Here is a 13800-nt window from a genome sequence, read left to right on the forward strand (position 1 = left end):
GATATAATGGACCTTTTTCGCTGAATTTTTGTCTGTTGTAGCAAGTGTCTGCTGTAGTAACTTCTTCATTGCTTTTTATTTTTTTATGGTGGCATATCCTCTACAGTAATGTGTTGATTTTGCAGGATTGGGTGCAGCCGTCAATTCCCAGATGCAGCCTGGAGCACCTTCCCACCTGACCGGTGCCACTGGAGCGTTGGGCGCACCAGTACCCCAGCGTATGGCACCCCCCAACATCACTGTGCCCGGCCCTTTTCCCCCGAACTCCTTAGGGGCTCCCCCAGGGGCACCGACTGGCTTTGGGGGACCACTGCAGCAGCAGACGCAGCCGCCGCAGCCGCCGCAGCAGCAGCAACAACCACAGCAACCGCAGTCACAGACGGCAGCACCGCCAAACTTTGGGGGTGTCGCTGGAGGGGGCAGTGCCTTGGCTGGATCCCTGGATGGAGGCATGGGTGCACTCAACAGCCAGTTCCCACAGTCACAGCAGTTTGAAGCCATGAAAAGACATCTGGTGAGTGCGGCCTTAAATGAAAGCACAGTGGCAGCAGGGAGCATGTTGCGACCATACCGTTGGTGCTGGGACTATTACTTTGGGCAGTGCTGTAATTTCCTGGCATTCGTCTCCTCCCATTGGTAGCTAAGTGCACCACATTTAGTCACGCTGCAAAGTAATTGCTTGAATGTTGGCCAAGGAAGCTTAGAAGTGAGTTGGGGATGTTTATTACATAAAGCTTTAGCAGTGCGCAATTTTCCTTGCAATTGTGTAGTTTGGGTGAGTTATTACTGTAAGAAATAGAAATTAATGCTGTTTTTGTCACGTTACACGAATGTGTCAAGTGGTCAGCTTTCTGTAGGTCTCTAAAAATTGAAAGCCTGTACAGTGCAGAGATGCTACAAGCTCGATCATATTGTTCCCAGATTGCTGTGGTCAGGTTATGACAATAAGTGAGTCATAATGACAGTATTTCAAAGCGAGTGTGTGTGTTTTGTTAGCCATGTTATTGGAACATGGTAATTTAGAAACCTGGCTACATGCACAATATAGACTGAACACTAAAGAATTCACTCCAGCGGGGAATTGAACCTGGCTGGCCTGTGCGATATGAGCATTCTGCTTTGAAGCAAATTCTGCAGCCTGTAAATAGGCGTGCAAAGTGGTACAGTTAGTTGCAATGCCTGTATCCCAAATCTTCAACACAAAGCTCTGCTCCAAACTGGAGATATTTGAGGTCTATGGCGTGCTTCAATGCATGTTATGCCGCATTGCCTAGATGTTGCAGCTGTGCTGCACATGAGCTGCCTAAGCATAAGTACCCTCGGGCTGCATCTCGCTGTTACCATGATTCTTGTGATGGCTTTGGAACATCTGAAGCAAGCCTAGGCATGACACCATCAAAGAAATGCAAGAGGCTATTTGCTGTCTAAGATGTGTTTTGCTTGCTGTTTGTGCAGATATGGGCAATATGTTTGTTCTATTTGACAGTATGCATTGATTTCAAACACTGTGTACTTTGATAGCATGCGCAGTGGCATCTATTGTTAAAGGCAACAGCCATTTAATATTTTGCCATCAGTTATAGGTGAGCCATGATGTTGAATACCACAGACATTCTTATGCTGCATGTCAGCTGAAAGCCTATGAGTAACATTTTACTGATATAAAACCCAACACGTACAAGGGCCAGCAGAAGACAATCGAGGTCTCTCCTATGAACTTCTAAAATATGTTGCGAATTGCGAGAACACTCGTGTACTTAGATTTAGGTGCACGTTAAAGAACCCCAGGTGGTTGAAATTTCCGGAGTCCTCCACTACGGCGTGCCTCATAATGAGAAAGTGGTTTTGGCACGTAAAACCCCAGAATTTAATTTTTTTTTTTCTAAAATATGTTCATTAGTTCAGCTGTATTCCCTTTGAATAGTTGGGTATTCCATGTTAAGGGCAGGTCATAAGTGCACTCGTACAATTATGGTGTTCGGCGTGCATGAGGTAAAGTTTTTTTGTTACAAAACGAAAAAAAGTGCTTGTTTACCTTCCTGCATTTCAAAAGTGCATTTTGTTATTGGAGGAGGGACAGATAAAAAGCAGTCAACATAAATGTTGTGACCAGCTGTACATGAGGACAAAGTGAATGAAAGAGCTTATTGAATTCTGTAAATTCAGAGTGGTTCGTTGTTAAAGTTGACACCTTGCCCTGCTGTTTTATAGATTCAGCAGCAAGCCCAGCAGCTGATGAACCAAACAAGTCAAGTGCAACTAGGCGGTGCAACAGGCTCTGGAGCATCTGCACAGGTGATGTGCTTTGTGCTCTCTTATGCTGTAATGAGGGCTGATAATAATGCATTTGAGTATTGAGGGCTGACAGGAAGATAACTGCTAATGGAGCCATGTGTTGCGGAAGATGGGGCGCTCAGTTTTGCTGGTATTACTCCCTTTTAGCCTTGAAACACAAGAGTATTTTGCATCTGTGATGAACTATGCTTAATGAGTTTGCAAGAGTGGGGGATGGAAGATGTGATGCTTTGTTAGACTACTTGAGACCTGACCTTCTTTGAAGCTTGTTCAGTGGCTCCTGTGGGTGTGTGTTTTGGGGTCTCTCGCATGCTGTTTCTGAGGAGGCCATTTCATCAGGGCTCCGCATATAAAGCCAGAAAAAAATTCATACAGCCTCTAAAAGGAAAAGCAACTGGCATCCTCCAAAAATGAAGAATTGAAAATATGACAATGAAGTGCAAATTGGGCGTGTGCAATGAACACTTCGAAAGGCAACAGTGTGGAACAGGATTTGGGAGCTTGGGTCAGGCTTGGGGTTTAAGGAAGGGACGATGTTAATGCTTTGTGTGTCTTTCTTGCAGTTCTTCAGTTTTTCTGTAGCTTTCGTGTTAGGTGAGAATATGACCTCGAGTCCATGTAGCTTCCCCGGAAATTGGTGTGTGCATTCGCATTGCTGATGTTTGGTGCCTGTGGTCCCTTGTAGATGTCCCAGATGCTACAATCACAGCTCACCTCGACACCAGTGAGCCAGCCTCAGGGGCACCTGCAGCAGCAGCCACAGCAGCCGCCACAACAGCCACCGCAGCAGCAGCAGCTGCCGCCCCAGCAGACGCCACCAGGCAGCACAGCAGGCCTGATGCAGCAGTCCTCCCTGCTGGGCCAGGCTTCAACACCTCAGCCACAGGGCCCGCCTAGCCAGCAGCCACCGCGGGCCTCGTCTGTGCCCTCGAGTCTAGGGGGTTCACAGCCACCGACTCCTTTGGGAGCTCCTGTGCCAGCACCACTGCCACCACCATCTCAGCAACTACCTGACCAGATCCTGGCCACTGAGGACCCTGAAGAGTCATCTCGGGGCCCTGACCCCGATCTGTCACTCACCCTGTCCACACCTGAAGGGTCGGCTGCCACCACACCTGCGCAGGGCAAGAAGTCCATTGAAAACTTTGACAGTAGCTCAGGGTGAGTATAGCCTTCTGTTCATGCTTTGCTTAGTGTGACGTTGCTTTGATGTAGTGTATTTACTGCTAGAAAGCTACAAGTTGTACAAAAATGTTCAAGTAGAATTAAAAAGGACTGCAGGTTTTACATTTCATGTGTAAAATTAATGATAATGGGAGCGCATGAATAAAAAATTTGTTTAGGCAGGGTTTATTCCATAATGTCGACATCTAAATATAACTGTTCAGTCTGACATGAGAATGTGTGTGTTTGTGTTTGATTTTATAGCAAGATATTGCCTTGCTTTCCATTTTAAGAGGGGACACGGGTCTTAGAGACAGAAACATCTCGGAGAAGCCACTTTTCTAAAAACATTATTTTTGGATTATACAGTGTCTGACGCATTATCTCACAAATTTTCATGCATCTTGGACCAATCTTTTGGTCGTAATGGTATCTTATATCACGTCGGTGAGCTGTATTTTTATTGACAAACGTGCCAAAAAGGGCCTTTTTCCGTGATGCGCAGTTGCCGTTCTAAGTTTTAGATGACAGCCATCTTGGTCTTGTTTGAAAGAGCAACTCTTCTCGTTTAGTTTTCACGCTACTCTGTGCACTGAATGGCTATGAAGAAAAGCCCGCAATAAGGTAGTCCCCATGCGCAATTCCATTCGTCGGTTGTTGCACATGACCGTGATAACGCCATGCCATTGACGGATTTTCGCCGTCATCTGCTCGGGTGTGCGAAACTTAGCACGAAACAATGTCAAATTCAGTTTGCTGCAAGCCATAAAGCTATAGTCTACTGCTACGTTTGTTATTGCTTGCCATCAGAGAAGTGGACCATCTTGTCCACCAGCTGAACTGCAAAGTTGAAGTGAAAAATGGCATATTCACACCAAGGTGCAGTCGGGTGCCAGATGTGCCAAAGTAGCTAGTGATAACATCGGGTTATGTCATGCATGGACTATTTCAGCCTTCTAAGCCTTTGCTGTGCCATCGTTTGCCTTCTGATGCGCTGTTATTTGTGCAGGGGACCCAAGTCAATGAAAGATGGGAGCAAGATGGAGGTGGATTGCAAGCCAGACCTGCGCTCCATAGGCAAAGGTGAAAACAGGCTGGACGGACCTGGGGAAAACGGGCTGCCATCATTTGGGCCAGTCAAGGAAGAGCCTCTGTCGGTGAAGGAGGAGCCTGTATCCACCCCAGCCAGCAGCATGGGTGGAGGTGATGCTCCCACTCCCGCTGCCAAGCCTGATATCAAGCCTGTAGTCGCTAAAACGGAGCCTGTCAGCGCAGCAGCAGAGTCTTCCTCATCTTCGTCCATGTCTGCTAGCTCACCGCCAAAGCCTAGGTCTAATAAAAAAGGTGTGCTAAAGTTGCTTCAATAGCATGTGTATTGCTCATGTAAATGCTGAGACGTATCCCTTTTGTCTTAGTGCAGGTGCGCAAAGGTGAAATAACCAAGATTCTTGGCTTAGTTTGATATCGCAGTTCTGAAATGTAGTTTTTACGGAATTTACGGTGATTCCCGGCTGCAGTCTCCGCATTTCGATAGAGGTAAAATTAAAAAATGCAAGTGGGTGCTTAACATTAGGTACACTCTAACCAAAACCTCGTGTGGTTAAAATTACTCTGGAGCCTTTTACTAAATGTCCCTCTCAGGCCCACTGTTGCTTTGGGACATTACACCCCACGAATCATTCAGTCAAGATTAGCCATGTGTTTAGGTGTTGACACCACAATTGGTACATGTGCAGGTACTCATGCGATAACTCTGGTTTTTTGGGCAGTGTACTGTGGTGGTGTTTAATGTCTTATTTTCCGTGCTTTTTAGGCCTGCTGTTTGTTTTTGTCAACAAGTGACTAGTGCTTAGAATATGTGCTCATGCATTTCAGTATTCAAGCCAGATGAGTTGCGGCAAGCCTTAATGCCAACATTAGAAAAACTGTACAGACAAGACCCGCACTCCTTGCCATTTCGGCAACCTGTGGACCCTCAACTACTTCAAATTCCTGTGAGTTGATCAATATGTTGTTTGGTGGTTGCTTTTGACTTGTCAGTTATGCGCCTGAAGTATTGGAATAAATCAAGTTGCTTCGTGTGACCTATTTCTTCTTAGCCCTAGGCGTTGCAAATATTCAAAACTTTCAAATATAAAATAAAATACTCTCCTCAATTTGATTCTCGAATCAAATAGTTGCTATTCGACAGAGTATTTTTTTTAACAGGTTTTGAATGTTAGACTGTGCAAGATAAAACGTGAAATTGAAGCACAAATGCAATAACTTTCATTCAATCAACAGTGGACGACATAACCTGCTAAAGCAGTGTGCATACGAAATAAAATTCTGTGGTTTCATGTGCCGAGAACCGTGCTGTGTTGCTCATACAGCAAGACTTTTCCGGCTAAATATAACCATTCAAAATAAAATGTTTAGACAGCATTTGGCAGTGATTATTGTTTGGTACTATCAATGTCTGCATTTGAATAATTATGAGTACATTTCATTACAACCGATATAATATAGGCATCATCTACTGCGACCATTCGAACTAGAGAAAAAGTGCTTCTTTTTGCCGTGCCATCGCCGCAGATGTCGTGCATATTTAATTTGATCACGAAGGTATATACATCAGTAATTGGCCAACAAGGCTGCCTTCTAGACTTTATAGAATAATAATACTTCACTGCATATGCTCTGAAAATTCTCAAGTTTGCTAACGAACTGCTTAATTGTTTCTAGTGCTCCCTTTATGCTTTTAATAAAGCATGCTTTATAAGGCGCAGTTAATTGTTTGGGAAAATTGTTTGATAATAGTGAGAAGATTGTACTTTATTTGCAAACTGTTAGAAAAATATTCTATTTGTATCCGATTTGTTCCCTAAAACTATAATCCGCACGCCCCTGTTTAGCCCTGTTATTCCCGATTTTCCGGAAGCCTGAATTTTCACACATGCCCAGTAATTCGGGCGCCTTTGCGGCACTGCCTCGTTCCCGGATCAAAGAATCAGTCTATAAGAACATCTGAAATTTCGGACGCGAAAACTCTTAACCATCATATTTTCCGGACTTTTTGTCATGACCTCAGACTCAGTTGCGCCGCACGCTTCGAACAACAATTACCATGGAGGAAGGGCATGCGATCACTGATCACGCCCCTGCTTTGGCGTTCGCTACTAAGTTTCTTGTTGTTCAGGGTCGTGTTTTTCATTGAAAGAATTCGTCGCTGTCAGCAATGGCGCTGACTCCACCTTTGTAGTCCTTGTCACTGGCTTCGAAGCTCAGAAAGCGCGGCGTGTTGCATAATCCCTGTTCCTGAAAAACAGCTTCGCCTCAATAGAAAAATGTTACACGGTGAAGCATACCAAGACTGGGAAGGGGCAATTTTCACAGGACACAGTATGTATTCCTTAAAGGGACACTAAAGGCAATACTAAGTCGATATGGACTGTTTAACTACCATTCCAGAAACCTCGCAACGCTTGTTTCACGCCAAGAAAAAACTTAATTGACAAGAAAATTGCATCTGATGGGTCTGAATGCCTTTTTCGAAATTCAAATCTCCTGCCAGCCAACTGGGAGAGTGGTGATGTTGCATACGCCATCACCATCCTTTGCTGCCGTTGGTGAGTTAAACCCTGCCCGACAGACGGCGCTACCGAGCCAAGACAGAATGTGTATTCGCCGTTGCAGCTGCTTTTTGGTCAAGTGGTGTAGACTGTTCGGGCTTCCCGTGCCATCATATGGAAGTAGAATTCTCTGCTACTTGCACTTTGTGCGAGTTTTGTGAGCCAGAAAAGCCAGCGCGGAACTGCGCGATACCGAAACTAGTGAAATGCAAAAGCATGGCCGCCGCGGAGTAGAGTGAAAATGAAAACGTTCAGCCGCCCACGTCGTGGTCAAGGGTAATTTAAGTTAGTTCCTTTTTCTAAAAAATGAAATAGAACTGGACAAGCAGCATTTGATTTCGTCTTATACAAGGGTGTTTTTTGCAAGGAATGGTTGAGTACTAGTGACAAAATTTAAGGGGGGACACTGCTATGTAAATAATCATCTTTATTTTTCCATCCATACTAATCAAACCTGTCAGTCTTATTGGTATTATTGCACTGATTTCAAACATGTACTTAGTTTTGGTGTAGTTCAATTAGTTCCTAAGGTAATTAACATCTAATTCCCTTTGTTTGCGGCCTCAATTAAAAATAAATGGCACAATAAAAAATTAGTCGTAAGGCATGATTACATAGCATACGGAGTAAGGATTGAAGTATAGCAAACACTTTTTTGATGTGGCCATTAATAGATACTTTACAGTCCATTGAATGTAAGCCCACAAAATGTGGCAACCATGTGGCACAAAATGTAGCAAAATAATTAATTTCTGAAATGAAAGGTAAGAAATCCGCTTGCTATCTTTCATAGTGTACGCATTAGACTTCATTCTGCAAAAAGAATTTCACTTCTAACTGTTCTAGGTGTTGAAATATTGAGGACTCAATATTGCATGGAGCCAAAAATTTGTGTTTTGAGAAAAATGCAATAAACAAACAGCACAAAATTTAATGAAAATTAACAGTTGTTTTGCACATATTTACACACGTACATTCTTAACGACCAGGAATGTAGTCTAATTGCCTGCTGCTGTTTGAATGTAGTCTCTTCAGTGCCCCTTGAATACTGTCTGCCAAGGAATGACTCCGAGCACATTCTTTTCCACTGCGTTTGTCCTTCTCAGCCATCTGTTTGTTGTTGCTCATTGGGCTGGGATTCAGAATTGCTGCCGATGTCCTCCTGTTGCCTGCATTGAATCGCATCACTGCCTTTGCCACAGCAGCTTCTACAGTGAATAGCGATGCATGGCGTTGCTTTGCTGCAAGTGACCAGATTATGGAATATAAACTCTCATTATTGCTCTGAGTTTTACCTCTCTGGCGCCGCTCAAGAAGCTTCCTTTCGGAGAGCCGCTCATAAATTGGAAGCAATGCTTTGCACACATGAGGTGGCAAGTTATACCGGTGTTTGGGAGTAGGCTCGCCTCTGGCTGCTGCTGCATTCTGCTGGCACCAAGAATCTGGGCCTGTCGGGCACAGACTGTGATTAGCAACTTTATCATTAGAAGTAATGTGGTAATACGTCCCCATCACAGCCTTGTGAGTTGCCTCTACATCTCCTTTGTGCGATTTCAGCGCTTAACCATAGCAAGAGCTCCACTTAGTTGTGAGGTCACCCGTGGGCCTTCCTCTGCCACCAAGGTTCTTGGTTCCCTTGTGTTTCGTGAACAATTTGCACAGGGCTGTGCCCATACAATGCGTTGGCGGGCTAGTTGTTGCGGATCCATAAATACTCTGTTTAGCACAATACAACGGACACAAGAAACGCCTTTCTTGTGTCCGTTGTATTGCGCTAAACAAGGTATTTACGGACTGTGCCCATACGCTTTTGCATGTGGTTAACACAATCTTCTTTTTCAATTTTTATGTAACGGTAGACATCAGCCTCTTGCAAAGCAAGAAAGGTGCGGCTGTCGCCATCAGATAACACTGTCTTGTAGCGAAGGCCATTTTTCTTGAGGGACCTCTCGAAAAGTAGGAGGCCAGCTTGCGCCTCCATTTCTCCAGCCTTCTCGTCTGTGTTCTTATGGCATGAATGGCTAGCCCTCCAAGCTGTGTACATTGGGTCATCCTCCTTTGGTCTCCACTCGCAGCCAGCACAAAAATTGCTTAAAACAACATAGTCCAGCACGAGCCCCGAGAAAAGTTCGACAACTGCACCTACCCCTATATGGGATGAGTGTCCACGTGTCATGCACGAACCATCAAAAGATGCGGCGATGTTGTTAGCGTTTCCCAAGTTCAGCACACTGTATACTTGCTGAACCGACTGTGCACGTTCGGTCATCACTTCTTCGGCCGCATGAATTGCTGCAGGGGTCAATTTATTTTTTCACATAGTTCTGCCACGTCTTGTGGAGACCGCGGTTGGGAATGTTCATCACCCAAAAAATTTCATTAAGTACTGTCGCTGGTTCCCACTGTATTGCATAGCACACGCTGCCAAAATATTTACAACGAACGGGTTCACTGTCTGATCGCCGCTTACGCGTGGCGAGCTCCACGTGGAGTCGATGTCTCCGCAGTTGGAACATGAGAGCATAAGTTTCACAGCGACGCTGTATTCTCGCTCACCTTTCTTGAACTCAATGTTGCAGCTATCACACGCTGTGCACTTTGCAAACCTCAAAAGCTGGTTTTGCAGATCCTAATTGGTGATTGTGAATGCTGTCTTGTCAAGCACACTGTCGACCACGCCGCTGTCTCGGTTAAAACAATCCGATTTCCGCTTCGACGCTGCCATTGATGCGAGTTCCTGGAGTTTTTCCTCGTTTCGAATCCTGTTCTGCTCCATATCGGAAGGCTGCAGCATCACTGTCATGGCGGACGCGGCTGCTGTCGGCTTCACAAGCTGGCGCACATTCAGGACCCACGCCATTGTCGCCAACTTCGATGCCTTGTCCACTCGATGTAGCCTCTACATCGCCCTTGCCACATCTTGGGGAAGTGCGACGACCTTTGAAATTACTAACCATTAATTTCTTCCGCTTTTTACTGAATTAAGCATATGAAACTTTCTCGCTGACCCGGGTATTGTTGCGTTTCTCAGTCACTGCACGCAGTTTTTCAATATGGCGTCACAGCGCGACGGCGGTGTGCGGGCCGGCTCGCTTAGCAGACAACACCAGCCAGCTCCGCCAATCGGGTGGCGCGGTCTTCTCACGTGGGCTCATTCAGCCAATAGGAAACAAATAATGTGCTTTTCTTTATTGATTTATTTTGTAGCATCCAATGGGCGAAACTGAGCGGCGGTGGCGGGAAACTTGAGCAGGAAGGCGGCTCTTTCAAATGAGACAGAGGTGGCGGCGATGGGCAGCGTGAAACTGCAGCTGCGCGATGGGAAGAAAGGGACATTTTGGGGTTCATATTGGCTGGAATTCAGCCAGAACTCATTGCGCAAATTATTATTTCACCTAAAATACTGATTCTAGAAACGAGAAACTTGGCAGATAGGTAGAAAAATAGTTGTCGATTTCGAAAATAACACTTCCGAAATCTCAATTTTTTTCGGTATTTTTGTTTTTTAGGACCCATGTTGTCCCCCCTTAACTGAGGAGTGCTTTCGTTATTGGGCAAGTGCTTTAATATCCTGGAGGAGTCTCTAACCATGTCCTGAATTTACCCCAATTTCTCTATTATTAAGGATCTGTTCGCGATAATATTGACACCTTAGAGATTCTTGCGCACTAATCTATCACTTTAGCTTGACTTCATATTTGCCTTTAGTGTCCCTTTAATTGTACATGTGTACACCTCCCGTCTCCTGTCCCACTACGAGCACTGATACATCTAATAAGTGTACTGGCAGGCCTTCAGAGCTGTTTCGGTCGTGCCTGTGGCGATTTGAATTTGAGCCTTTGGGGGCAGTAAAATTCATGTATTGATTTTTTTGGACTGCCTGATTTTTCGGATGCTTTTGCCGCCCCTAGGCAGTCCGAAAAATCGGACATTGACTATTAGCATAAAAGGTATTTTCATTAACTGCCTTTCAGTAATTTTTCTGATGGAAAGGTTGCTGCTATGTTTGGCTGCAATGGATGTCTATCAGCTCTACTGACTTAAGCATTGATCATATTTTTCTTCATATATATTATTTCTCACGGAAAATTTTTAAGCAATAAACAGTTCATTCTTTTCTTCTCACAGGACTACTTTGACATAGTCAAAAACCCAATGGACCTGTCCACCATCAAACGGAAGCTGGACACTGGCCAGTACCAGGACCCCTGGCAGTATGTGGACGATGTCTGGCTCATGTTTGACAATGCCTGGCTCTACAACCGCAAGACATCACGTGTGTATCGCTACTGCACAAAAGTAAGTTGTGCTTGGTGTCCTCTGAGCAAGGCAGTGATATCTTGGCCACATTAAAGGCTGCAGTTTTGTAAGAACACTAATTGGGAAGGATTGTGCCTGAATGAAAGGTTTGAATGTTTCTTGAAGATACTATTGAAGTTTTTGCCATCATCAAAACATTCAGTGTGAGTGTTGAAAATGCAGTTCTTACGGTGGGACCTTGATAACAAGTAGCTGGTGAGCATGCGACATACTACTCACTTACAACAGTACACGCTGTCAGCAACGAAGTTTTGCGTGTATACCCGCCCCTATGTAAAGTTAAATAAAGAAAGTGGCACTGCAATAATTGTTGCCTAAAAGTGTGCATATGGAGTTATTTCTTTGCTGTGCCCGTGTGCCATAATATATACAATAGCTTTTTTGAATTACAGTAAAACCTCTCCATAAAGAGGAGGCAGGAGGATAAGTACAACAAGAAATAGGGCTACAGCAGCCGGCGGATTTTTTGGACTCCAAAAATCTGATTCCAAAAATTTGGACTTGATGGACATTCTGGACTTCATAAATCCACTGTCAGGGTTCTCGTAGAGCTAATGCATTTTTTCGACCGATGCAGATGAATTTAGGCCCCAAAGTTAAATCTTCGAGACTAAACCACTTGTTCCGAGCCCTGCTACCCAATCTTGGTGGCAGCCATGTTGGAATTTCCGCTGGCTTGGCCAGGCTTGACTTCCAGTGGCCCGCATTATAGCCTCCAAGATTGGGAAGCACACGCTATCAATAGAGAGCGTGCCCCATAGAGCTTCTAGAGGGAAATGTTGTGCTAGTGTCTACGGGGGCTCTCCTGAGCGTTGCGTTGACCGTTGATAGGCGTTTTTTGCGAGTAGGATATAGCTGGGTTCGACTGTATAAAAAATACTCACGTATTTATATACTTCAGTATTTTTATACTTGATTATAAATATTTATATACTTGAGGCGGCGGAAGTTGCCATTTATTGTCTCGACATTCGTTTGCGGCCGCAGTGAAATTATGTTTAATGAAATTGCATACACACTTCCTTATATTAAGGTTCTAAATGCATCATGTTCTACGGACAAGAGGTTATGAAAAGTTAAATACTTTCTTAAATCAAGAATTTCATTATCTTGAAGTTCGTTATATCGATGTTTAGCCCTTTTTTTTCCCCTTGGAGGCACGAAGCATCATGACTGAAATGTTGTTACATTACCAAGCCATAGTGTCCAGCGTTTATGATTTTGTCATATATGCCTGATCTTTAATGCTTGTTTATGATTGTTGTATTGACACAATTATTTTAAGATTTTTAATTTGTGCACAATTTAGAACAAAATCAATTTATTAATGATAACAGTCGCTGAGTGATAATGTATGGTCAAACTTTCTGCACCCGTTGATTATATGCACCTACCTGTGCGACAGTTACATCAACTGATCAAACCAATGGATGATGGCAACCATATCTTTTACAGCTGTACGACTTCATAAACTTTTCTGCTTGTCTGCAGTGCACTTCATTGTTGCTGCGACTTTAAAAGCTGAGTGGCTGTTCACAGCATCCTTACAGAACAGAGTCTGTGAATTGTTAAGAATCAGTCAATATATGGAACAATCAAATTAGTTTCTGTATTTATAGCTGAATTTTAGTATCTTTATGGTTCCCACTGTCGTGTGTTTTTAAAATCTAACGTTGGCAGGTCTTCCAAGTGCAAACATTCTCTTTGTTTGCCTTGGTTTAAAATCTTTCATAATGACAGTTAAGTAAGCAAGGCTAAAAAAAAAATTCTCTTTTCAGCTTTCGGAGGAGTTCGAGCAGGAGATTGACCCCGTTATGCAGTCATTGGGGTATTGTTGTGGTCGCAAGTACGTCTACCAGCCTCAGGTACTTTGTTGCTTTGGCAAGCAACTCTGTACCATTCCTCGAGATGCCAAGTACTGGAGCTACCAGAACCGGTAGGTACACATGTTGATGCCTTATGTTGTGCAGCATGGAGGCATGTGTGTGATGTTGTTTTAAACATGGTTTTCACTCTTTGTGTACTGCTTCACAGGTACACCTACTGCCAAAAGTGCTTTGCAGAAATTCCCGGTGATTCTGTTACACTTGGAGATGATCCTACGCAGCCTCAGACGTAAGCCAATTGCTTACCACCTCTTTTTTTCTTTTCTTCTGTGGCAACTATGTTTTAAACGCTTACGGTCTATGGGCACTGCCACATAGGGCTAAATTGTGTTTCTTTGACTTTTATGCAGTATGAGGCCAAGGTAGCAGGCTTGCAAATGTTGATTGAAGAGAGTGAGATGCGGGACCTTACTGCCGAAAAAGCTGCCAAATGAACTTGATTTTTCAGTGTTATACATTTGAACACATCTACAATGAAATCACCTGTATAACAAAGCATTGATTATGTCGCAGATGAATTTCTA

General features: G+C 44.1%; 1 protein-coding gene across 1 annotated transcript in view; it reads left to right on the plus strand.

The window, feature by feature from the left end:
* nej (CREB binding protein nejire) overlaps positions 1–13800 on the plus strand; it is a 96228-nt gene that overhangs the window by 46125 nt on the left and 36303 nt on the right. The window contains exons 10-17 of the mRNA XM_050182645.3: positions 126–514; positions 2212–2295; positions 2981–3456; positions 4469–4803; positions 5335–5453; positions 11199–11369; positions 13169–13326; positions 13425–13505. Of these exons, the coding sequence (XP_050038602.1) occupies positions 126–514; positions 2212–2295; positions 2981–3456; positions 4469–4803; positions 5335–5453; positions 11199–11369; positions 13169–13326; positions 13425–13505 (1813 nt within the window). The remainder of the gene's footprint in view (positions 1–125; positions 515–2211; positions 2296–2980; positions 3457–4468; positions 4804–5334; positions 5454–11198; positions 11370–13168; positions 13327–13424; positions 13506–13800) is intronic.

Source organism: Dermacentor andersoni, chromosome 4 (assembly GCF_023375885.2).
Source record: "Dermacentor andersoni chromosome 4, qqDerAnde1_hic_scaffold, whole genome shotgun sequence".
NCBI classification, from domain to species: domain Eukaryota; kingdom Metazoa; phylum Arthropoda; class Arachnida; order Ixodida; family Ixodidae; genus Dermacentor; species Dermacentor andersoni.